A 26,116-nucleotide genomic window follows, 5' to 3' on the forward strand; every position below is an offset into this window, starting at 1 on the left:
CAGGGTCAGGCCCAGAGGGTCTTTTGTTTGTTTTGTTTTTGCTGGCCCCCAAAACAGCAACGTCTGCCCCCCCCCCCGAAAAAAACTCCTTTTCCTTTATTTATTTTTTTGGGTCCAGTCGTGGGGCCTGAACTCTGGGCCTGGGCGCTGTCCCTCAGCTCTTCAGCTCAAGGCTAGCGCTCTACCACTTGAGCCACAGCGCCACTTCTGGCTTTTTTCTTTTTGCTTATGTAGTGCTGAGGAATCGAACCCAGGGCCTCAGGCTTGCAAGGCAAGCGCTCTACCACTGAGCCACCTCCCCAGCCCTCCTTTTCCTTAAAAAAAAGAAAATCCCGGGGGCTGGGGGGCAAACCAGGGCTTTGCACATTCTGCCTCTGAGCTACATGCCCCAAACATGGCATTTCTCTCCTAAATGCCCTGGATACATCACGAGGGGGACGAGTCATGAATCGAACCCACCAAAGCGCTCCGTGATGTGCGCACCCTCCCCGACTTCTCAGAGCCTCAGTATCCCTACCTGAGCAGTGTGAAGGGTTGTTGGGGGGGGGGGCGGCGAGGCGGTGTCATCCATCAAAGGACTCGACACACAGCTGTGCGGGCGTGCAGCACGCCCCGACTCCCGGAGGCCCCGCCCACTGCGGGTTCCTCCAGGCCGACACCCACCGGGCGGTCACGTGCGCAGAGCGCGCTCCCGCGGTCATGTGACTCAGTCAAGATGGCGTCGCCCTGCTGGCTGTGGCTGCTCGCTGTCGCTCTCCTGCCCTCGTCCTGTGGCGCCCCTGCGTTGGGGCATCTCGGCGCGCCGGCGCCGGTGCCGCTGGTGATCTGGCATGGGATGGGTGAGTGACGGTGGGCAGTGGGGGTGTCGCTGCTGTCTCCTCCCAGCGTAGCCTCGCGGCCCCACAGTACGAGTGAGTAGGGTCGGAGTGTTCCCACAGCACCCCATGGGTCCCATTTCGTATTTGGTGGCGCGGCTCTGCATTGGGAGGAGGGAAAAGAGCTGTGCCCTGTGTCGAGATTTTGTCTTTGTTTGATACCTGCAGAAGTGGCCTCTGGCGCTTCGTCAGGCTAGCTAGTCCAGTGCCCACCTGAGCTAGCGTGTCTATTCATTCGTTTACGCACTGAACAGAGATTTGTTACACTCCTGCAGCTGGTTTATACATTTAACACATAGTCAGCACTTGAGGATACAGCGGTGACTGCAACGAACTAAATCCTTCCTCCTCACGTTAAGTGGCGATAAGTATATGGAGGAAAGAGGAAAAAGGGGAATGCAGACTGAAGATGGGGTTTGCACTTTTATAGAGCACAGGTCAGGAAAGGACTCACGGAGGAAGGGGCATCCAAGCAAAGATCTGGAGTGGATGTGGAGGTGCCATTTGGATGAGTGGTAAAAGGAAAGACAAATGCTAAGGCCTTGAGCCAGAAGTTTGTCTTGTATGTTCATGGAACTGCGTTGAGCTGTGAATAACTAGAGCTAAGTAAGGATAGGAGATTAAAGTTTAAGTTAGAGAGCTGGGTGAGCACAGATGTGTTTTAGCCTACTAAGGCTAATGTGAGGACTTTGCCTGCTGTGAGGTAGACACAATCTGACTTGCATTTTAAAAGGATCATTCTTACTGCTGTATTGAGAATAGATTGTTGGGAGACTTGGACAGGTGTAGTGAGACAAGAAGCTATTGCTATTTAACTTTTAAGAGATGATGGCTTAGAACTGTAGACACAGTAGAGGAATTAAAGAAGTGGCCAAAGTTTGGGTATATTTTGAGGGTGAAACGTAAGGGATTTAGATGTAATTTGAGAGAAAAAGAAGGGACACCGCAGGTTTTGGTCTGGATAATTTGAAGGGTGATGGTGCACTTTACTAATGTGGGGTAGCTTGTAAGGTGAGCACACTTGATCAAAAGTGCCTTTTTGTTGTTGTTGTTGGTTGTGAGGCTTTAACTCGGCCTAAGCACTGTCCCTGAACCTCTTGTGCTCAAGGCTAGCATTCTACCACTTGAGCCACAGCACCACTTCTGGCTTTTTCTGATTAGTTTATTGGAGATGAGTGTCACGGGGACTTTTCTGCCAGGGCTGGCTTCAAACCTCAATCCTCAGATCTCAGCCTCCTGAGTAGCTAGAATTGCAGGTGTGAACCACTGGCACCCAGCTCAAAGTACTTTTAGAGGATTGGCACTAGTGGCCCAGGTCTATAATCCTAGCCTCCTGAATAGGAGGCTGAGATCTGAGGATTGCAGTTCAAAGCTAGCCTGCACAGGAAAGTCCATGAAACTCTTATCTCTACTTAACCACCAGAAAACTGGAAGTGGTGCTGTGGCTCAAAGTGGTAGAGTGCTAGTCTTGAGCTAAAAGAGCTCAGGAGCAGTGCCCAGTCCTGAGTTCAAGCCCCATGACCAACAACAACAAAGAGTGCTTTTTGATGTACTAAGTTTGAGGTCCTTGCTGTAGAATGGTCAGTGTTTCAGGGGCATTTTGAGTGGACAGTCTAGGAGAGACAAACTGGAGGTTTAAGGTGAAGCTTTTGGTATCTTGGCTAGCATTTAAAGCCAGCATTGATGAGATCACTCTAGGAGTGTGTACTCAGAGTACTGAGCCCTGTGGGAGGCAGAGGAGATGAGGAACTAGCAAAGGTGGCAGTGACAAAACACCTGTGGTGTCCCTGCCATATCCTGGAAGTCAAGTCAAGTAGAAGGGAGTGTCTCCTAGATCATATGTTGTTGATAGGTCAGTAAGATTGGGCTTGAAAACTGATTATTGGATTCAACAATGTAAAGACAGGTACTAATACTTACAAAAGCAGTTTGGGATTGGGGTAAGAACCACAGCTTTATTGGAATGACCAGAAATGTTCAGAAAGGAGTTTAGTTAGCAAATTTACACAAGGCTTTGTTGTGCTATCTCCCCTCCCTGCAATCTCCAACTTACTTTCAACTAGTCATGTTAAAAGAGTAGGTAAGATAGATGCCTCACCTTCTCCCAGCATTCATAGTTCACAAAGAAGCAGTATTTAAGCAGTAATTACAGTTTAGTGTGGTAGATGTTGTTAGCAGTGATATAGAAGATTCTCTAGGCCAGAGCTTTTCCTTCTTTAAACAGAGTCTTAAGCTTCTGCAGATATTAAAAATAGGATGATTAAGTGCACCAGTGGAAGCTTGTTTCCAGTTTTTGTTGTTGTTGTTGTTGTTGGTTGTGGGGCTTGAACTCAGGGCCTGGGCACTGTCCCTGAGCTCTTTTGCTCAAGGCTAGTGCTCTGCCACTTTGAGCCAAAGCTCCACTTCTGGTTTTTAAATGGCATTTGGAGATAAGAGTCTCATGGGGACTTTTCTACCTGGATTGGCTTCAAACTGCGATCCTTAGATCTCAGCCTCCTAAGTAGCTAGGATTACAGGCGTGAGCCACCGGCTCCTGACTTGGTTCCTTCACAAGACAAGGAGTAGTCTGAGAGCAGCATAAAACAAGGGCACACCTAGAACACAAAGTTAAAGAGGCTTTTACCCAACTTTGGGTAAGTTCAGGGTCAGCAGCACTTATAGCAAGCTGAGAGTGAATGCCTCTTTAAATTTTGTGCCTTCTCTGCTTCTCATAAACCATGAGTTGGACAGCTTTCCTCTGGTGCTACCACTGTGATGTTCTTCCTCACCACAGGCTCCATGATCCTGTGGGACAAAGTCAATGAAGACTTAAACCATGAATCAAAATAAATTGTCCTTAAAAATAGACAAACAACAAACCAAACATGCTTTAAGGCTTTACTTGATGCATCCTGGCTCTGGTTGTGAAGAGAAACCTTTGAGTTTTTTCACCCTAAATGGCCTACATGACAAAAGAAGGGAAAATACCCCTCTTTTTATGTTTCTCTTGTAAACTTTCTGTCCCGGTTATATCAGATGAGCTTTTTGGGGGTAGTACTGGGAACTGAACTCTGGGCTTCTGGCTTGCTAGGTAAATGCTCTACCACTTGAACTATACCTAATCCTTTCTCTCCCCCCCCTCCCGCCCGCACCCCCATTCCTCAGTCCTGGGGCTTGAACTCAGGGCCTGGGCACTGTCCCTGAGCTTCTTTTGCTCAAGGCTAGCACTCTACCACAGTGCCACTTCTGACCTTTCTTTTTATGTGGTACTGAGGAATCAAACACAGAGCTTCATGCATGGTAGGCAAGCACTCTACCACTAAGCCACATTCCCAGCCCTCTTTTCCTTTTAATTTGTTTTTTAGATCGTGTCTTGTGCTTTTGCCTAGACCAGCATTATAGGCATGTGCCACCACGATCAGCTCAGGTTTTTGAAGCTTGCTATTATTTGATGAGCTAATAAAAGTGTTGTTTTACTTGATAAGAAATGTACTCACTATCTTGCCCTTTTGTAACCCCTCTGTATGGTATTTTCACAATAATAAAAAAACAAAAAAAGTTGTTTTACATTTTTTTGAAAGTGAAATTCATATAATCTAAAGTGAACCATTTAAAGTAGACAATTCAGTAGCACTTAGTGTTTTCATAGTGTTGCTCAACCACTATTTCTCTCTAGCTTCAAAACTTTTTATCACCCTGAAAAAACATCCATACTCCTTAAGTAACCATTCAGGTCTCCCTCTTATCATCCCTAATAACCTCTAGCCTACATTCTGTCTCTAGGGAGTCTCACTTTATCCCTTGGCTGTGATCCACTTATTTGTGCTTCTCTGTATCACTGTGGATGACAGGCATGTGCTATTACAACCAGCCATTGTACTTCCCTTGTGGCTGGGATAATAAGTTGAGAAATAGTCTTGTGAACTTTATTTTTGTTGGGGCTGGCCTTGAATAGTCCCAAGTAGGTAGGATTACAGGTGTGAGCCAAGATAGCTGAAAAGTTATTAAAACATTCCAGATGGATATGAAATGGTATGACATTGCTTTTATTTGTATTTCCTTAAGAACTTGTAATGCTTATTGTTGGATATTTAATGTATTGTTTGGAGAAATGTCTCTGAGTCCTTTTTCCCATTTGTTAATTGCATTGTTTGACTTGAGTTGTAAGAACTTACATACTCTGGATGTTAAGTTTATGTTGAATCTATTTTTTTGCAAATGTTTTCCTGGTTCTATATGTTGTCTTTTCACCTTGATAATGCCCTTTCAGGCACAGTAGTTTTCAAAAATCAATACTATTTTGATTTCTGAATTTTCATCACTGTTTCTAGGAGACAGCTGTTGTAATCCCATAAGCATGGGTATCATCAAGAAAATGGTTGAGAAGAAAATACCTGGAATTTATGTCTTGTCTTTAGAGATTGGAAAGACCATGGTAGAGGTAAGACCCTCCACAGCTCTGTCCCCTTTAAGGTTTCACATACAGTTTTATAGAATGTACTATGAGAGCCGGGTGCCCGTGGCTCACACCTGTAATCCTAGCTATTCAGGAGGCTGAGATCTGAGGATTGTGGTTCAAAGCCAGCACAGGCAGAAAAGTCCATAAGACTCTTATCTCCAATAAACCACTCGGAAAACCAGAAGTGGCAGTGTGGCTCAAGTGGTAGAGCACTCGCCTTGAGCTGAAGCACTCAGGGACAGTGCCCAGGCCCATAGTTCAAGCCCCACAACTGACCAAAAAAAAGTACTATTAGAATGATTCACCTTACATTTTTTTTAGACATTAAGTCATATAATAGCTTGGCACTGGTAGCTTACACCTGTAATCCTGGCTACTCAGGAGGTTGAGATCTGAGAATTGCAGTTCAAAGGCAGCCTAGGCAAGAAAGTCTATGAGACTCTTCTGCAATTAACCACCAGAAAACCAGAAGTTGTGCTGTGACGCAAAGTGGTTGAGCACTAGCCTTGAGCAAAAGAGCTCAGGGACAGTGCCCAGGCCCTGAGATCAAGCCCCACAAACTCAAAAATAAACACACACACACACACACACACAGACCCTCAGATTGGCTTGGAACTCACTAGCCAAGTCCAGAAACTTGAGATCCCTTGAGATCCTCCTGTCTCAGCCTCCTGAGTGCTGGGATTATAGATGTGCACAGCTACATTGGCTAATTAGCCCCATTCTCCACTGCTTGAACTCCAAGCTTTGTGCTTGCTAGGCAGGAGCTCTACATTTGAGCCATACCCTTAGCTGGTTTTGTTTTCATCATTTTTTAAAATAGGATCTTGCTTTTTGCCTGGGTAGGACTATAGTCCTATTTATACTTTCCATGTAGCTGGAATGACAGGTGTGAATCACTATGCGCTTTTTTTTTTTTTCTTGTTGATTGAGATGGGAAGGGGTCTTAAAGCTTTTTGCCTAGGCTGGATTCAAATTGCAGTCCTCCTGATCTCAGCCTCCTGAGTATATAGGATTACAGATATGAATTACTGTGCCCACTTATCTCCACTCATGAGTAGTTTGTGTCAGGGAACCAACACCAACCTGAGTGAGGTCACATCTTAGAGAAAACACAAGTGATTGCTTTCAATCCAACCCTTTCATTTCTCTGTATCTCTGTGACTTCTTTTTTAGGACGTGGAGAACAGCTTCTTCTTGAATGTCAATACCCAAGTATCAACAGTGTGTCAGATTCTCGCTAAAGATCCTAAATTACAGCAAGGCTACAATGCTATGGGATTCTCTCAGGGAGGCCAGTTTCTGTAAGTCTCTTTCTGCTGTATAGTGGCCTTTGCATTTTGCAAATTGGTTTGTTTCTTGTTGTTGTTTGCCAGTCCTGGGGCTTGAACACAGGGCCTGGGCACTGTCCTTGTGCTTCTTTTGCTCAGGGTTAACACTCCAGCACTTGAGTCACAGTGCCACTTCCGGCTTTTTCTGTTTATGTGGTACTGAGGAATTGAACCCTGGGCTTTATGCATGCTAGGAATGCACTCTACCACTAAGCCACATTCCCAGCCTTGTTTATTTCTTTTATTCAGATAAACTGGACTCTTAATTCTTTGGGATCTTAGTTATTCTGAAATGGCCTCATGTACTCAAACAAATCATGTTAAGTGAGGTAAGCCAAGCTCAGAGAAACAAGTGGCTTATTTTCTTTCTGATATGTGGAAATTAGATCTAAAATACACTAGGATATGATAAATTATACAGGATTTTAGAGACACACAAAGTAAGACCAAAAGAGGATACTCATAGGAGAGAAACACAAAGGCTCAATGCATAAGTGCCTCATCATATGTATATAAAATAATATGCATTTTGAAATGAACTCTAAGATATGGAAACAAGAGACCTTTCTTTTTTTCTTTTTCTGTTTTGATGATTCTGTCTTCATTATTTATAGTATATTTAGTGTATGTCTTTGGGAGGGTTGGGGAAGTTTTGGTATGATCTGTAGAAATAGGGAAAAAGGGTGAAAAAGTAAAGCAGTAGAGCTCACTGGAGGTTGATGAAAGTGAACTATACAACTATACAACTCATGGGTGGAGATGGGAGGGAGGGCCTAGGAGAGAGTGAGAAACAGAAGACACTGCATGAAAGGAAATGTACTCATTATCTGACTCATGTAATTGTAATTCCTCCGTATATCACCTCTATAATAACAATAAAGTAAATTAATAATAAAAGAAAATGGCCTCATATTGGAACCTTTATGGAAACTTAATTTATTTTCTATGAAAGAATGATTTGTATATAGACAGAGCAGAGGAAAATCCTATAACTAACTCTATGGCTTTGGAAAACCACAGTGGATCAAGATGCTTATTAATCTGTAAAGCCAACTGTTGATTCTTTCCCATCGTTCATTCAGAGCTGATAATCCCTTTTATTTCTCCAGGAGGGCTGTGGCTCAGAGATGCCCTTCACCTCCCATGGTCAACCTGATCTCAGTTGGGGGACAACATCAAGGTAACATTGACCTCTTCATCTCCTTGTTTCTTTTTTATAATTCATGTGCCCCCTTGATTTATTTATTTACTTTTCTTGATCTAGCAGTTCTATTTGCATAGTAAGCCAATCACCCTTGTAAAATCCTATTTCTACAGTTCATAGCAAAACTAGGCAGCCTTAATGAGGAGATAGGAAATGACTAAGGATTCCAGAGCCCTAAAACAGAGGTTAGCATCTACTGAATAAGGTTAACATCCTCTTTTCTCCCATTTAATTGAATTGATTTGTGGAAGAAAAGTGGTTGCAGCAGTTGGTGGAAGTTAAGAAAACATAATGACTTGCCCTATTTTCAAACTCTGTTAGCAGATAGCATTTTTTAGGTGGTAGGATGGTGGAGTACAATGGGGGATTTCAGCTCAGGGCTTTGCATTTCTTAGGCAGGTGCTCAACCACTTGAAGCATGTCCTGAGTCCTTGGGAAAAATCATGTATAAGTACCTTGGTCTATAAATTTAAACAGTAGCCAAATAAACTGAAAAGTAGAAGCTTTTCTATTTACATGGAAGTTCCTCTGAGGGGAAAGAATGTATTATATTAGGTATTATAAATAATACCTAAGCTCAGTGGTAGAGCGTTTGCCTTGCATGCATGAGGCCCTGGGTTCGATTCCTCAGCACCACATAAGCAAAAAAAAAAAAAAAAAAGCCGGAAGTGGTGCTGTGGCTCAAGTGGTAGAGTGCTAGCCTTGGGCTGAAGAGCTGAGGGACAGTGCCCAGGCCCAGAGTTCAGGCCCCACGACCGGGCCAAAAAAAAAAAAAGAAAGGTACTGGGGTAGATGCTACTTGAGACTGGCTTACCATAATTGATTTTCCTAAGCAAAGACTTAATAAACAAGATGAATACAGCTACTTGCTGTAGAGTATAAGCAGTACTCCTCCAGTATGGGTTGAGGCAGGGTGGGGCAAGGCAGAGACCCAGCCTTCTTTTTTTTTTTTTTTTTTGTCAGTCATGGGGCTTGAACTCTGGGCCTGGGTGTTGTCCCTTAGCTCTTTAGCTCAAGTCTCTATCACTTGAGCCACGGAGCCACTTAGGGTTTTCTGAGTGGTTTATTGGAGATAAGAGTCTCTTGGAGTTACCTGCCCTGCCCAGGCTGGCTTTGAACCATGATACTCAGATCTTAGCCCTCCTGAGTAGCTAGGATTACAGGCATGAGCCATCAGTGCCCTGCTTAAGCAGAGACCCTAAGCAGCAAACAATGGGAGTGTGTAGAGGAAGCTGTTTACACTCTTTCCTGGAGGAATGAATGATTGGGATGTGGCTTTTGCCTGTTTTGGTTTTTCACAATGCTTTGCACTAGTAGATATCTGTTATGATGATTAGAGGAATGGATGTTTGTCTTTTACCACTTCAGGTGTCTATGGACTCCCTCGATGTCCAGGAGAGAGCTCTCACATCTGTGACTTCATCAGAAAAACACTGAATGCTGGCGCTTACTCTAAAGTTGTTCAGGAACGGTGTGTATTTATAGCTGAAAAAGATACAGATCTGCCACTGTGTGACATTCAGACTAGCAGTGATTCTAGGAGGTGCTACTGATATTTGAGTGACATTTATTTTTTTATTTTTATTTTTATTTGTGTCGGTTGTGGGGCTTGAACTCTGGGCCTGGGCTCTGCCCCTCAGCTCTTCAGCTCAAGGCAAGTGCTCTACCACTTGAGCTACAGCACCACTTCCAGTTTTCTGGTGGTTTATTGGAGATAAGAGTCTCATGGACTTTCTTGCCCAAGCTAGCTTTGAAATGCAATCCTCAGATCTCAGCCTCCTGAGTAGCTAGGATTACAGGCATGAGCGACCGGTGCCTGGCTTGAGTGACATTTATTGTAACTTTCTGTACTGTCTTCCCACTTAAACTTGCTCTAGAAAAAAGCTGTTATCAGAGAGAGAGAAAAGAGAATGAAAGGAAGAAAGAGGAAGAAAAGATGGAAGGAAGTAAGGGAAGAAGGGATGGAGGGAGGGAAGAAAGAAGGAAGAGATGGAGGGAGGGAGATAGGTCTATTTTTCTATGTAGGAAGAATGCAATTATAATGAATATTCAGGGGCTAGGAAGGTGGCTCAGTGGTAGAGCACTTGCCTTGCATGCCTGAAAGCCCTGGTTTCGATTCCTCAGTACCACATAAGCAAAAAGAAAAAAGCCGGAAGTGGCGCTGTGGCTCAAGTGCTGGAGCGCTAGCCTTGAGCTGAAGAGCTGAGGGACAGTGCCCAGGCCCAGAGTTCAGGCCCCACGACCGGACCCCCCCCCCCCCAAAAAAATGAATATTCATCCTTAAAAAACAAAAATAGGGAGATATCTGTAGGTATACAGAATGGGTGTGAAAATGACCTCCCAAAGAACCTCTGTTCTATTTTTTCCAGATAGTTCTGGGTCTTTTAGCCTCATTTTCTTCTATCTCTAATGTGAGTTGGTGACAGTACCTTACTGTGGGCTGTTGTAGGTATTAAAACAAATGGAGTATAAAGCATTTAGTGTAGTGTTTACTTCTTAGGAAGCAGGCAGATTTTGACTGTCAAAACCTGGTGATAGCAGGGCACCAGTGGCTATTCAAGAGGCTGAGATCTGAGGGATCGCAGTTTGAAGCCAGCCCAGTCAGGAAATTCAGTGACTCTTCAATAAACTTTTCAGAAAAAGCTGGAAGTGGCACTGTGGCTCAAGTGGTAGAGCGCTCGCCTTGAGCACAGAGTCTTAGCGACAACACCCAGGCCTTGAGTTCAAGCCCCAGGATTGGCAAAAATGAAACACAAACAAACCTGGTGGTGGCTGGGTGCCAGTGGCCCTTGTCTGTAATCCTAGCTACTGAGGAGGCTGAGATCTGAAGATCAAAGTTCAAAGCAAGAAAGTTGTTGAGAGTCTTTAACCACAAAAAGCTGGGAGTGGAGCTGTGGCTCAAGTGGTAGAGTACCAGCCTTGAGCAATAAAGCTAAGAGATAGCTATCAGGCTCTAAGTTTAAGTCTCAGCGCTCTCTCTCTCCTCTCTCCTCTCTCTCCTCTCTCTCCCTCTCTCTCCCTCTCTCTCTCTCTCTCTCTCTCTCTCTCTCTCTCTCTCTCTCTCTCTCTCTCTCTCTCTCGGTGGTGCTTTTTTAATACTCAGTTTTAATTTTCTGTGTCTAAACTTCCTTCATATTATAATTATTTTGTTTTCTCTGTCTTTTAGTTGCAGTTTTAAGGTATTTCATAATTTCATCAAACATTGACTCACTGCTGTTTGCTAGACCTGATTGCAGGTTCTCTAGGCATCGTGCAGAAGACAGTTGGGATCCCTGCTCTCATACTGGGCAGACAGGAGATCATATCTATTTAGCATAAACCCATTGCATATTTCTGTATATAAGCAGGATGCACTGATGGTGGTAGTGGGGCAGGGATCTACTTTCCTACTTTGGATAGAATGGTCTTTGAAGACTTCTTTTATCTGGGATGCAAGGATCAGACAGGAACATGAGAAACAAGAGGAGAGGGAATCAGCCAGAGGAACCCAAAGGCCCTGAGGCTGGAACAAGTTTAGCTTTTCTAGGGTAAGCAGATTTTAATGAGAGTTTCAAGAGTGGCAGAAAAGCACAGACGACACTATGCCAGAACTTGTCGCCACATAAGTTGAGATTTTATTGCAAATAGTGTGGGAAGCTATTGGAGGTTTGGGGAAGGTTTTCATTCCTTTGAAACAGGAGGCCAGTGCAGAGGCTGTTGCAGTGGTCTTTGGGAGAGACAGTGGTGGCTGAGACACTGGGTTGTAACAGCAAGATGGAGAAAAGAGGACATTGCAAGTAAATCAGACTCATGGATGACATATTATCCATGGGGACTGCATTCTGAGTTCTCAACAGCTCAGGCACAGATTAACTTCTAGGATACTTTTCTAATTTTGTAGAGGTGTTTGCCTTTTTAAATGGTCTTTATATGAGTGAAATTGTCTTTTTTTTTTTTTTTTTTTGGTCGCTCGTGGGGCTTGGACTCTGGGCCTGGGTGCTCTCCCTCAGCTCTTTAGCTAGCTCAAGGCTAGTGCTCTACCACTTAAGCCACAGCACCACTTCTGGCCTTTTATGTTTATGTGATACTGAGGAATAGAATCCAGAGCCTCATGCATGCAAGGCAAGCACTCTCCTCTGAACCACCTCCCTGCCCCATCCTTTCTTTTTGAGATAGGGTCTTGCTATGTAGCTCAAGACCTCAAAAGGCCTTGAAATCAAGAAGTGAGAGTTAGAAGGAGTCAAGGTATTATTGTCCTGCTGTTTTCATTGCTTCTCTCTGTGCAGACCAGCTTTTCCTGCTCCCCACATGGTGAAAGTTGTTTTGCAAAGCATCCAAGTGTTTAATCTTCTACATGTGAGGTTATTGTGATTTGAGGCTAGAATTTCTTCATCCCAATTCAGAGTTTTAGGTAAAGAGTCATGTCCCAGCTCAAATAGGGCCTCACCTCTGCTCTCCTTAGCTATGACCAGAGATGGGGGACTATGTTCCAACCATGCCCACCTCCATAGTAAGTAGGGGACAGGAAGCAGTTCCCACAGAAAACAGAGACCTCAAAAAAGATCTTTTGTGTTCTTTAGGCAATTTAGCGTTGTTAAAGCAATGTGACATCCTGATAAAAAAATTATCATCCTGATATCCTCAGTGTTTTTCAAGCCCCAGCCCCTGGCTACACAGCCCTCATGAAGGCCACGAGCACAGGTCATGAGCATAACAGCTCTCTATCTTCCTTAGTGTGAAAGCTGTACTTCTTTTTCCTTTCACCTTGCAGGTGCTGGCAGCCCTTTGTGGCCTTTTTCCATTACTTTTCTCCCAGCCATCTCTGTGTCTCCTTTCCAGCCCCACATTCCCTGTCATAGGGTTGCCTCTAACAGCCTTGGACTGTTCTGGGCAAGGTCTGTGTCTCTCCCAGCCCTCAGGCTTAGAGCACTTTTTCCTCACTCATCCTGTTTTTCTGACTTAGCTAATGAACTTGCCACTTCTTTTTCTGATAATACTGTGGCATCCACTCATGTGCTTAGAAGAGTACCTGGAAAATACTTGGTATATATCAGCTGCTATCATGACAATCAATTATTAGAATATGCACTTTAAACGTACCATCCCTACCCAGTATAGAGTTTGTTTTCTTTTTTTTTTTTTTTTGTCGGTCATGGGGCTTGAACTCTGGGCCTGAGCGCTGTCCCTCAGCTCTTCAGCTCAAGGTTAGCACTCTACCACTTGAGCTACAGCACCTCTTCCTAGAGTTTGTTTTCTATTCTTACCAACTTCTGATCTCACGTTTCTCTCTCTCTTTTTCTTTGTCTCTTTCTCTCTCTTTTTTCCTTTTGCCAGAACTGGGTCTTGAATTCACGCCTTGAACTTGAGCTCAGCTTTAGCTTTTTCCTCAGGGCTGCTACTCTACTACTTGAGCCAAGCCTCCAGTTCTGGCTTTTTGCTGGTTAATTGGAGATAAGAATATCTGACTTAGTTTGCCTGGGCTGGCTTTGAACCTTGATCCTCAGATCTCAGCCTTCTAAATAGCTAGGTGTGAGCCACCAGGTATCCTGAAGCCATTGAATTGTTAAGTCTCAGTGAAAGTAAACACTTAAAATATTTTAAACTGTGTGCAGGTGGTTCATGCTTGCAAACCTAGCTACTTAGTAGGCTAAGATCTGAGGACCACAGTTCAGAACCATCTTGGGCAGGAGATAAGTGGAGCTGTGTGATAGAGTGCCAGCCTTGAGCACAAAAGCTGAGGGACAGTACCCAGGCCCTGAGTTCAAGCCTCAGGACCAGAACACACACATGTATACAAAAAATTAAATATGTTTGGCCTGGAAATGTAGCTTAGTGGTAGAGTGCTTGCCTAGCATGTATGAAGCCCTCGGTTCAATTTCTCAGAACCACGTAAACAGAAAAAAACCAGAAGTGGTGCTGTGGCTCAAGTGGTAGAGTGCTAGCCTTGAGCAAAAGAAGCTCAGGGATAGTACCCAGGCCCTGAGTTCAAGCCCCAGGACTGGCAAAATAAATATGTTTATAAGCAGTTAGATTATAACTACTATCTGTAGTCAGAATGTCCTAGGCTAGGTTCAACCTCCATCATAGTCTGAGGAAGGTAGAATAGGTAAGGAGATAGATGCTTGGATCAGAGGAAGAGGCAGGGGGTTATATTTGAGATGAATCTTGCAGGATGAGTGGGAAGCAAAGGAAAGCAAGGAAGGTGAGGTTGTGGGAGGGGACAGCATGTACCACCTAACTGAAAGATGTAAGGGTAATGATGCTTAATGGCATATGAGGGGGCCAACTGTTGATGAATCCTTTTCCTAAGTCTTTGCACCATTCTGTACTGTGCTGAATAGGCTGTCCTTGTCTCAGCATGGTATCTTGGTAAACTGTCATAGATAGAAGTCTTGCATTCCCTGTTAAGAGAAAAAGTCTTGAAAGTCTCTTGGTGGTCCAGTGCACTGGGGCATGGCCCAGGCATGCTGAATTGATAGGCAACATGGTCATCTTCATTCTTTTTTCTCCCTGCAGCCTGGTGCAAGCAGAATACTGGCATGACCCCATAAAGGAGGACGTGTACCGCAACCATAGCATCTTCTTGGCAGATATAAATCAGGAGAGGGTAAGCATCCAGCCAGGCTCCCAGCATTAGATATTCATTTTTCTCTTTAGAGCATCAGAAATTAGCAATGGCTGTTTACCCAAACTATCCTGGGTAGAACTGGGAACTAGAAATTCTGTGTTTGGGGAGGCAGTGTTTGGGAATTCAGCTCCTTGTAGAGAGGCTGGCATTCATTGGCCTTCCTCTCTGTTTTGTTTTTTGCTGTCGTGGGGCCTGAACTCTGTGCCTGGGCACTGTCCCTCCGCTCTTAAGCTTAAGGCTAGTGCTCTACCACTTGAGCCACAGAGCCACTTCTGGCTTTTGTTGCTTATGTGGTGCTGAGGAATCGAACCCAGGACCTCATGCATACAAGGCAAGCATTCTACCACTGAGCCACCTTCCTAGCCCTGGCCTTCCTCTTTGAAGTCCTTTCCCTTCTCTTGTGTGGAAGCAGCAGAACAAAGTCAGTAGGTTGCTAGCTGGGTAAAGTAGAAATCCCACAGCAGCTGCCTCCTGAGGGAAGCCTTCCTGGGAGGCCTTCTGGACAGATTTTCTCAGAAGAGAGATTTACCTAGAAGGGATATTGCAGTGGGCACTGATGATGCCTCAAAAATGAGCATGGCTTGGGAAGATCCAGGATATTTGATTTATATTAAAGTTATGTGGGTTTTGTTTTGTTTTTTTTTGTTTGGTCATGGGGCTTGAACTCGGCTTGGGCGCTGTCCCTCAGCTCTTCAGCTCAAGGCAAGCATTTTACCACTTGACCACTTGAGCCACAGCGCCACTTTCAGTTTTCTGTCAGGGGTATTTATATGGTAAAGGCTGGGGGGTCTAAGTTAAAGATAGTTTTTGTTCTAATCACTCCTGAGTTTCTGGATGTTTGGGGCATTTCTTCTAGGTAAGAATGCGTCCTGCCATAAAACAAATGCTTGCCAGGTGCTGGTAGCTCAAGCCTGTAATCCTAGCTACTCAGGAGGCTGAGAACTGAGGATTGTGGTTCAAAGCCAGCCCAGGCAGGAAAGTCCGTTAGACGACTCTTATCTCCAGTTAACCACCAGAAAACCTGAAGTGGTGTGGTGTCTTAAGTGGTAGAGTGCTTGCCTTGAGCTGAATTGCTCAGGGACAGTGCCCAGGTCCAGAGTTCAAGCCCCATGACAGACAAAAAACCAAAAACAACAACCAAAAAAACACCAGATGCTAGCAGGGTGCCTGTGGCTCACGCCTGTAATCCTAGCTACTCAGGAGGCTGAGATCTGAGGATTATGGTTCAAAGCCAGCCGGGGAAGGAAAGTCTGTGAGATTCTTTTTTTTTTTTTTTTTGGTCCGGTCGTGGGGCCTGAACACTGGGCCTGGGCGCTGTCCCTCAGCTCTTCAGCTCAAGGCTAGCACTCTACCACTTGAGCCACAGCGCCACTTCCGGCTTTTTTCTTATGTGGTGCTGAGGAATTGAACCCAGGGCCTCGAGCATGCAAGGCAAGCGCTCTACCACTGAGCCACCTTCCCAGCCCCTGTGAGATTCTTATCTCCAATAAACCACCAGAAAACCGGAAGTGGCGCTGTGGCTCAAGCCATAGAGCTGCTCACCTTGAGCTGAAGACTACAGGGACAGCGCCCAAGCCCAGAGTTTAAGCCCTATGGACCAACTGAACAAACAAAACAAAACAAAACACCAGATGCTTATCCTTGAGATAAAGAAGGCTTCCTATTGTCTACATTTTGGGTGGGAGGTTGCTTACAATTTGGAGAAGCACTTCTCAGGAAGGCATATATCCTGCCATATAAATGTTAATTCTTGGCGTGAGAAACACATCTCTCAGGAAGGAATGCATTCTGGTTATTTTGAGCATAGATTGCTCTTCTGTTTTAATACCTCGTTTCTGAATTGCCTCACAGGCCTCATTTTCTTCAACTTATCCTGCATCATTTTACCCTAAAATTACTTTGGTCCCTTAATCTTAAGGGAAATAGATGAATGAATATCCATATTTGCTCTAAGCTTACCATGCCTCATTCCCTCTAATCTGTCTTGCCTCCGTATAATAGAACAACTCAGAAGCTTCAGTTTGTTCTGTTTTCTTCCTCTGGTTAGTTCCCTTGAATCTGTGTGACTTAATGCCTATGGAATGTAGACTGTTAGCCCTGGTTGGTGACATGCCAGTCACAAGATGGTAAGAAATGGCAGTGTAAGGTATATTCTGGGCAGAAATCTAGAAAAGGAGCATATTATGTTCATGGGTCAGGGTAATCAGAACGCTGAAATCCCCCTGCTGGAACCTGATGGTAATGTCACTACTGTCTTTTTCTTCAGTATGTCAATGTATCCTACAAGAAAAATCTGATGGCCCTTAAGAAGTTTGTGATGGTGAAATTCCTCAATGATTCAGTTGTGGACCCTGTAGAGTCTGAGGTGAGATACTACTTAAGCTATAGCATGTCACGAGCCTGTAGGAGAAAATAGTTCTGAAATACAGCTAGCTACCTGCTGGGCAAAAGCCTCCAGTCCTCTCCACCACCCTTTATATACATCAAGAGTTCTGAGTGAGGTTCATAAATGGGACATGGAATTGGTTATTGTTGGGATCCATCACAACAATCCTAGGGGACTACATGGAGGCAGGCAGGCACTGGAGAAAGATTATTTTTGTTAATTTTTGTTGGTTGTGGGGCTTGAACTCTGGGCCTAGACTGTCCCTGAGCTCTTTAGCTCAAGGCGAGTGCTCCACTACTTGAGCCACAGTGCCACTTTCAGTTTTCTGGTGGTTAATTGGAGATTAGAGTCTCACAGACTTTTCTACCTGGGCTGGCTTTGAACTGGGATCCTCAGATCTTAGCTTCCTGAGTAGCTAGGATTATAGGCGTGAGTCACTGGCACCCAGCTAAAAAAGATTATTATAAGGTTTATTAGAGGGGCCATATCTCCCTAGGGAGAGGGAGCATATGGCATCTGCCTCTACTCAGGTGGGTAGCTTTGGGGCTAGTGGCACAGTATGTACACAGGTAGGTCTGGGTGGAGAGAGGGAATGGCCAGCCACAAGGTGGGAACTCTAGGGCAGGGAGGAGCTCAGGTCTGGGTAGAGCGAAGGACCAGAGGTAGGGATAATGCTAACAGTTAAAACTCCCAATTCCACTCCAATATCATATGCAAAATTCTATCATTATATTCTGTTGGGGGGAAGAGTCTATCATTTTAATGATTTTCAAAGAAATCTAGGATTCACTAGCCCATTAATCCTTAAGTTTGGTATTCTAGGCTTTGACCTGTCTTTCCAGCTTCATTTACCTAGAGTTCTACATCACTCAATCTTTGATCAAACCGTATTGTAGTACTTGAAATTCCCCAAATTTGCATGTGTTTTCTCTCATGCCTGAGTTCCTTCATGTTTTTTCTTTAGGATGCCTTTCCTTGGCTTTCCCACCTGAAAAACTCCCATTCTTTTTTTTTTTTTGGTCAGTCATGGGGTTTGAACTCTGGGCCTGGGCACTGTCCCTCAGCTCCTCACCTAAAGGCTAGCATTCTACCACCTGAGCCACAGCACCACTTCTGGTTTTCTGCATTGTTTATTGGAAATGAGTCTCATGGACTTTTCTGCCTGGGCTGGCTTTGAACCATGATCCTCAGATCTCAGCCTCCTGAGTAGCCAGAAATACAGGCATAAGCCACCAGGGCCCAGCAAAACTCCCATTCTTATGACAAGGCCATATGCAAATGCTACTTCCTATAGGACACTATCCCTCTTCCAGGCACAGTTTGCTTTCTAGTCATTAGTATCTACTAAAGTTCTGCTCACATTTACAGACCACCAGGTGTTGTCAGGTGTAGAGTAGATGTTGCTGGCCACATTTTCTTTTTTTGGTCCAAGACCAAGTCTAACTTGGTACCTGATGCTTTCATTCATTGGCTGGTGCTCTACCAACCAAGCCATGCCTCCAACTCCACCGATGACATTATTGAATGGTTTGAGAGCTAAGAATTTTACATGTTTAAATAATTGGGGAAAATTCCAAGGCTATTTTATGATACAAGTTAGAATTTGTTTGTAATTGAAGTTTCATTGAGACAGTCATACCTATCTTTCATATATTTCTAAGAAATGAGAGGCAAGCGGCCAATATGGGCTCAAGGCTTTATTGGGACAGACCTGCTGGGCTACTCCAGGCAGGAATGGAGGCAGCAGCAGTGGACAGGTGCAGGTGGAATTTCACATGGGTCATATTACATGGACTTTGGGAATTTGGGGGTAGAGTTGTTTTGAGAAGTGTTATGAAGGTGTTATGTGGTCTACAGGAATTGGGGGGATAGTTACATTCCTAAAAGGAGTATGATGATACTTTTAGAGCTGGGACAGAAATTTGTACATCACACCAGGAAAACAATACAGCATTGGGGAAATAGAAACTGATTTTTGTAAACAGGTAGGGACACAGGGAGGGGATGTAATTGCGAGCTGAGTCCGAGGCCTGAGATTATTTTGTCTGGCTACTTTTGTGTTACAGTGGAAGCAGTGAGTAGTTACAGCCATATAGCCATAAAGCCTAACCTACTTTGGGTCTAGCCTTTTGAGAAAAATAGCTTGCTGACCCCATGCTAGACTGTGAATGGTTCTGTGACTTGCTAGATGGACTTGCTAGATGGGAGCTTCTTGGGAATCTCGTAGAAACAAGGATCATAATCACCCTAGAATGGCTACAGAGTTTATTACAAGGATCTTTAGGGTTGGTATAATAAAAGCAGCAGAAATTTTTGGTAAATGGTAAACTCTTTAGAAAAACCAACTCATTCCTAAGGAATGACTTTTAAAATGAAGTGACTTGAAATATACCCCCATTTTTCCTTCTTGCTTTGTGTTTGTGTGTGTGGGGGGGGGAGGAGGAGTGGAGAGGGAGAGGGAGAGAGAGAGAGAAAGGAGAATGAACATGTGCATGACTTAGGGCCTGACTGCTTTCCCTGAGCTTTTGTGCTCAAGGCTAGCACTCTCCCACTTGAGCCACAGCTCCACTTCCAGCTTTTATATGGTCTGTTGGAGATAGACATTCTCTCCTAGCCTCCTGAGTACCTAGGATTACAGGTGGTAAGCACTGGTGCCGAGCTGTGTATACTTTTATGACAACTTGTTGGTGATCCTAGAAGGTAGTCAGTCTCAAATTGTGTGCTAGGTATCTTTAATATTTTCTTCTTTTCCTCCAGTGGTTTGGATTTTACAGAAGTGGCCAAGCCAAGGAAATCATTCCTCTACAGAAGACTGCTCTGTACACACAGGTAACTGACAGGCAGAGCTATTTCTGGAGAGGCTGGTGCTGTTTGTCAGCTGCTGGTTTCTAAAGGTGCTCAGTTTAGCTGCTAGGCTCTATGGTGTTACAGCTCTGCTTCATAGGCCCCACAATACTAGGTGCTTAGGAGCCATCTAACTCAATGAAGTCTGGTGCAAATGAGGCTTGTTAGACTGTTCCTTCTAACACTTATTTCTTAGGCACTGGTTTACAGACTTGTATCTTTGACTGGAGATGTGGCTCAAGTATTAAGAGTGCCAGCTGAGCAAAGCTGTGTTCAAGCTCTAGTACTGACACACACAACTCAAGCAAAATATAAGAGAAACATCACCTCTAAGATTTTATTTTGAAGGAAAGTTGTGGAACTGGCATCCTTCATGGTTTGTTACCAATGCAAGAGTGAAAACATAGATTACTTTACATCAGTCACAGATGTGGAGGTTCTGATTTTAAATTAAGGTAGCTTGGTGACAGACTCTGTGCTTAACATGCACAAGGCCTTGAGTTTGATTCTAGCACCAAAAACAAATTTGTCATTGACAAAGGGAGCTTCTGCTTCCTCTACACGAGCCTGAACAGAAGCAGAGATGTGAATTTTGTTTAGCAGAAGTTGCAGCATTTTACCACATCTAGTTGTAGGCCTGCCACATCCTAAGGAGTTTATATTGCAAGTAGACTGAAAAGTGCACAAGTGTACTGGGCACTGTGGCTCACACCTGTAATCCTAGCTACTCAGGAGGCTGAGATCTCTGAGACTTTTTTTTGCTGGGTCGGTGTGGGGCCTGAACTCTGGATCTAGCTATCCTTCAGCTCAAGGCTAATGCTCTACCACTTCAGCTACAGTGGCACTTCTTGTTTTCTAAATGGTTTATTGGAGATAAGAGTCTCACCAACTTTCCTGCCCAAGCTGGCTTTGAACTGCAATCCTCAGATCTCAGCCTCCTGAGTAGCTTGGATTACAGGTGTGAGCCGCTGGTGCCCAACTTCCATAAGACTTATCTCCAATTAACCACTAGAAAACCGGTAGTGGTGGTGTGGCTCAAGTTATAGAGTGCTTGCCTTGAACTGAAGAGCTCAGACACAGTACTCAGGCCCAGAGTTCAAGCCCTGCGACTGACCAAAAAAAAAAAAAAAAATAAGTTCACAAGTGCTACATCTGAACCATTCTAGTAAATATTCCACAGAGTTTCTGAGACCATTTTCTTCTATCTGAGCTTTTCCTCTTGGATTTGGTGTCCCAGCTTGGATAAAATAAAAAGGGAAGCTAGATTCTGTTAAGAATTTTAGGGATTACAAGAGCTGGGCATGTGGCTTAGAAGTAGAGTGCTTGCCTAGCATGCATGAAGCCCTGAGTTTGATTCCTCAGTACCACAGAAACAGAAAAGGCCGGAAGTGGTGCTGTGGCTCAAGTGGTAAGAGTGCTAGCCTTGAGCAAAAGAGGCTCAGGGACAGTGCCCAGGCCCTGAGTTCAAGCCCCACAACTGGCAAAAAAAAAAAAAAAAAAAAAGCAAACTGATTCACTTTCTGTGGATTGGGTGTTTTCTCTTAAAACATTAGCTAATTTTCCCTTGTCTTTTGACTTTGTCTCACTTTGCTGTTTCAAGGCAGATTTATCTATAGCTTGTCCAATGTATAGGTAGTCCTCTACCTCTGGGAAACTTTGCAGAAAGCTGAATATAAGCACCGGGAGGAGGATTTGTGAGGCCCTAGGTTCAATTTCCAGCACCACAGTGGGAGCAATATAACCATACAGGACAGTGTAAACTGCACGTTTAACTCTTAGATACACTGGCATTTTCAACAATGCACTTCTATTTCATTTTTTAAAAGGGAAGAATTGCATTTTAACGATGTATCTTATTAATATTTTATTACTTCACTGTTTTACTCAAAAACCTTCCGTTAAGCCTCAAGTAATTATAGTCTTTCTCTCTGCAGGACCTTCTGGGGCTAAAGCAAATGGACAAAGAAGGACGGCTAGTGTTTCTGGCTGTAGAAGGGGACCATCTTCAATTCTCTGAAGAATGGTTTAATGCCAACATCATCCCCTTTCTTAAATGAAGCACTTGCAGTTTGCAACAGAGCTTGGGAACCCCTAGCTCTTCCAAACGAAGTAGAAGATAGTTTTCTTCATGCCGGACCGAGCTATGATCCAATATGCAACTAATCCTTCTCTCCTGTTATCATCTAACATGCCCTACTTGGAAAGATCTAAGATCTGAATCTTATCCTTTGCTGCCTCCTATCACCATATGGTGTTGAATTCAAGTTTAATTAGCTAATAACCAGGAGATTGTTTTACAACCTTGTGATGTGGTCAAACTCAAGTCTTAGGAAATGTCCAGGCCCAGAGGAGACTGATCTAAAGCAGCAAATAGATTGAGGACCATACCTAGTCACATTTCAAGCAAACCTGTCAAGCAAATCTAGGCTTAAGGCACTCACATAAATTCTGTGTTGCTGGTGCAAATAGTTTGAGAAAATACTGCTTGGAGGGTGTTTTTGCATCATTTCTTAAGGTTGCTTTCCTCTCTGACTATGTTACCTTCTTGTGGAACTTTAGCAATTATTAGATTGCACCGGCCTACTATCTTGCCTCTGTAGAATTCCTTGTCTCCTCTGATGATGAATTAATTTGTCCTTTTCTGTCACAAAATGAGGGAAGTAGCATCACACTAGGTTGGCTCACGAAAGGTACATCTTGGATAACTTAGGGCAGTGGGGATGGGGAGAATAATAATGGGAGTAGAAGTAAAAATGAGGCAGCTAGCTCTTTCCTCTTAATACAACAAGTGGCTTGGATGCCAATCACTCCATTGCTGGCTTTAGAAGAAAATGTAAGGAAGAATGTGAAGAAACTGGGCTTAACTTCTAGCCCCCCAGAATCTTTTTTTTCTGGTTGGTCATGGGTCTTGAACTCTGAGCCTGAGTGCTGTCCCTCAGCTCTTCAGCTCAGGCTAGTGTTCTCACTGAGCCACAATGCCATTTCCAGTTTTCTGGTGGTTAATTGGAGATAGGAGACTTACCAATTTTCCTGCCTGGGCTGGCTTTGAACCATGATCCTTAGATCTCAGCCTTCTGAGTAGCTAGGATCGCAGGCGTGAGTCACCGGTGCCCGGCCCCCCAGAATCTTAATTACGTGTACACTGAACTCCTGTTCATACATTCTGTAAGATTGCTTAAAAAGAAAATTGAGTACATTGTCTACTTTCCTCCTCCTGGAGATCACTCCAATCCACATTAGACTAAGGACTTTAAGCATTCTTCATAGTAAAGAAAATTAACTCAATCTGCAATTTCATGTTTTTGGGTTTTGGAATGGAGGACTGAACTCAGGATCTTGCACTTGCTAGGCAAACACTACCATTTCATCTGCCAGCAGACCTTTTGTTTTTGAGACAGGGATCTGACTACCAGGGCAGGCTACAAACATGTAATCATCCTTCCCTTGCTTCCAAGTAGCTAAGATTATAATTTTATGGCACCATGCCTGACCCTGTTTCTTACATATTTGAGCATGGAAGTACCTTGTTAGTGTTACAGTTTACCCTTTATCATTTTTCCTTTTCCTCTTTCAAGCCTTATTCTTCAGCTAAAAGATAAGGCTTACGGGCAACAAATAGAGTGTGTGAAAATAATTTTATGAGGCTGAAAATAAAGAGTACTTTCTGATTTTTAGTGTTATTTTCTTTTCAGTAGCTCCACATGTCTGTACAGTAAATATCGTAAGTAATAGGCAAGTTTGGTATTAACTTTATTCTATTTTCTGTATAACTTTAAGTACATAAAGGTTTATTTCCACAGGCCTTAGGAAATGGGTAGAAGTCACAGGACAATCTCTCTTCCCACCAAAAAAAATTTTTTTTGCATATTTTGGTAAGTCTTCAAGAGGGGAAAACTGAAATTTACACTTGCAGTGCTGTGCAAGATTCTTACATCAACACCTAAACCAGCCTGCAGTGGAAGTTTTTAGTCCTCTGTTCAGGTGCCTAGACCAAAGCCCTAAACTGTTGAGCATAATCGGCAGCCACAAGGACAGATGGCAGGCATCTAGCAGGAAGGGAGAAATGTGATTCTTGGAATGGCATGTTTTGTTATTCTAGTTTCCTGCTGGTTCTGGGGGCTTTAGCTCAGGGCCAGGGTGCTGTGCCTGAACTTTTTGCTCAAGGCTAGCATTCTACCACTTGAGCTAGAGTTCCACTTCCAGCTTTTTTAAGGGTAGTTTATTGGAGATAAAAGAGTCTTTTGGATTTCCTGCCCAGGCTAATATCTAACCGTGATCCTCAGATCCCAGCCTCCTGAGTAGCTAGGATTACAGGTGTGAACCACCAGCACCCAGAGTCCTTTTTCTTATTCTTAAAAATCACCTCTGTAGGAAGGTGGTAGGCAGGGATATCAGAGGAAACAAAGGGCACAAGACCCAGGGAAGTATGACTGCAGTTGGGACCCAAGAACCTAGTGTGTCATGGTTGATGTGGACTCAGGATGGAATGCAAAGTATTGGAACGCTGCTAGGAGACAAGTCTGCTTGGAAGGAATGCTAGATGGGCAAGCCTCAGCTTTTGGTCCAGGAAACCCTCCCCTCACTTGTTAACTTGAAGTCAGTATGATTGAAGAACCACCAGAAATCACACCAGCTTCTGCTATCTCCACTGTTAGAAAAAGATTCACTAGTGTGCACATTCTGTATTAATTCCTGGGACTGCTGTTCTTCCCAAAGGATGAGTTTGTTGGTAGAATAACCCTTTCCCTAAAAAGCTGAGAGCTGAAACACCCCAGAGTCCAGGTGTGCAGTCCCTTAAGACCAGAATGGTGGTATGGCCGCGCTGATGTGGAGAAGCTGTACCTTCCTGCAGAAGATCAACTGCCCTGCTGTCCCACCCCAAATCTCAGCCTGAGGTATATTCAGTGAAGGCAGGTAGCTGGGCTTCTCAGAGCAGAGAAGCAGTTAAGAGCAGAAAGGTAGAGGAAATCTAGAAAAGAATCGTCTTGATACAGATTTATCCCATGGTGTGAAGGGAGAGGGCAAAGAACCCACTGGCACTTGGCTTATCCAGCAATTTCTGTCACTGTGGTGACCAACTTTTGCCCATTCCATAAGGTCTTGAACTGCTCAGGGACTGGGAATTCATTCTGTAAAGAGAGAATAGGATGAAATCTGAGCTACAGAATGTACTAGCTCTACATTTCACACTTCCACTTAGTACTAAGAACATAGTAGGTTGAAGCAATACAAACAACCCACCCCATCCTGCTGTTGTACTGTTCTCTATTAAGTGATTTCAGATAAGACTGTTAGAAGAATACACATGGCTTTAGAATACCAGTTTGACAGAGTGCTAGGACTCTCCTTTGCTATCCTGAGCTCAATCTAAGAAACCCTTTAGCACATCACAAGACTGGATTACTTTGCTTTTTTTCTGTGTGCTGCTGCTTTTTTGGTGTGGAGTTTTAGGTTTACCTACTCATTGCAAACTGCCCATTGTAAGATGCTTCTATGTAGCTCAGGCTTGTTTTAAACTTCAAATCCTACTGCCTTTGCCTTCCAAATATTAGGATTACAGGCACTTGTCTAGCTAATCCCTTGTTTTTAACAAAAGAAACAACTTACAAAGTCACCGCCTTCTGTAGGAATGAGAACATTCATCTCAGAAGATTTGGCACTGACTATCTCACAATCCAGAGAACTCTTGCTCAGGTAAGCATGGCAGCCATCTGTTTTGTTAATGGAAATGGTTGGCACTTTACCCATTACCTGCAGAGAAAACCAAAAGAACTAAGTAAGTCCCAGCAGGTGGGAGAAGATACATGAGTAAGTTGCTGGAGACTCCAGCTTTCATTGTTTCACAAAATCCTATAACTACATGAGAACCTCCAGATGTACAACAGACATTAGATCCCAGGGGCAGGCTGGGATCAGTGTTGGAAGAGCCTCCTTGAAGAGCCAGCTCCTTTTCTGCCACAAAGTAGCCTAGCTCCTAAGATCAGATTGCTACTAAGCAACATCTGTGGGTCTACTGTAACTCTTTCAATGAATTTCCTCAGGGACCAAAGAAGGGGCCAAGATATAAAGTTACCTGAACTTTGACATCTCTACTATTGATTATCTCCACAATGCCCACCACATCATCGAATACCAGACCAAGTTTCTTACAGTTATCTAGAAAAAAAGTAAGCAAATTGACAGCATAACTTTAAAATAATATATATACTTAAGAAATCTTTAGGAAGAGAGAGGATAGGCAAAATGGTTCCAGCCCGTTCAGGCTCTTGAACAGAACTTGCCTAAGACAGTGATAAAAACTCACCTACTGTAATGGAGTTAATCTTGCCCTTGATTTGCAATGTTGTGTTGACACACTTGTATATGTAAACCACCTGCTTCAGCTCTGTGTCATCAATTACCAGGTTGGAAACATTCTCCTGATTTTCCTG

The 26,116-nt window shown here is 43.9% G+C and overlaps 2 protein-coding genes across 8 annotated transcripts in view; one reads left to right on the forward strand and one right to left on the reverse strand.

Moving 5' to 3' along the window:
* Nucleotides 1-705: 705 nt before the first annotated feature.
* LOC138803479 (palmitoyl-protein thioesterase 1) lies at nucleotides 706-23,353 on the forward strand. The gene is made up of 9 exons (XM_069987565.1): nucleotides 706-839; nucleotides 5,186-5,295; nucleotides 6,490-6,617; nucleotides 7,754-7,824; nucleotides 9,217-9,319; nucleotides 14,344-14,434; nucleotides 16,722-16,820; nucleotides 19,599-19,670; nucleotides 21,620-23,353. Exons 1-9 carry the CDS (start codon nucleotides 716-718, stop codon nucleotides 21,740-21,742), a joined length of 921 nt encoding a protein of 306 aa, XP_069843666.1. The 5' UTR covers nucleotides 706-715; the 3' UTR covers nucleotides 21,743-23,353.
* A 65-nt stretch (nucleotides 23,354-23,418) lies between these two features.
* LOC138803477 (adenylyl cyclase-associated protein 1) overlaps nucleotides 23,419-26,116 on the reverse strand; it is a 35,009-nt gene continuing 32,311 nt past the window's right edge. For all 7 annotated transcript variants that reach the window (XM_069987562.1, XM_069987561.1, XM_069987560.1 and 4 more), the window contains exons 10-13: nucleotides 25,990-26,113; nucleotides 25,759-25,841; nucleotides 25,293-25,436; nucleotides 23,419-24,814 (exon numbers count right to left, since the gene is read on the reverse strand). In XM_069987562.1, coding sequence (XP_069843663.1) covers nucleotides 24,731-24,814; nucleotides 25,293-25,436; nucleotides 25,759-25,841; nucleotides 25,990-26,113 — 435 coding nt within the window. In that variant the 3' untranslated portion in view covers nucleotides 23,419-24,730. The remainder of the gene's footprint in view (nucleotides 24,815-25,292; nucleotides 25,437-25,758; nucleotides 25,842-25,989; nucleotides 26,114-26,116) is intronic.

Source organism: Dipodomys merriami, unplaced genomic scaffold (assembly GCF_024711535.1).
Source record: "Dipodomys merriami isolate MVZ:Mamm:240054 unplaced genomic scaffold, mDipMer1.0.p SCAF_34, whole genome shotgun sequence".
In the NCBI taxonomy this organism is placed as follows: Eukaryota; Metazoa; Chordata; class Mammalia; order Rodentia; family Heteromyidae; genus Dipodomys; species Dipodomys merriami.

What these genes read in the sequence shown, in the direction of transcription:
- LOC138803479 (XM_069987565.1), top strand. Translation starts at nt 716, where the DNA reads ATGGCGTCGCCCTGCTGGCTGTGGCTGCTCGCTGTCGCTCTCCTGCCC. An exon ending in AGTTGGGGGACAACATCAAG is followed by an intron (nt 7,825 to 9,216) that starts GTAACATTGACC and finishes TTACCACTTCAG; the next exon opens with GTGTCTATGGACTCCCTCGA. An exon ending in CAGATATAAATCAGGAGAGG is followed by an intron (nt 14,435 to 16,721) that starts GTAAGCATCCAG and finishes CTTTTTCTTCAG; the next exon opens with TATGTCAATGTATCCTACAA.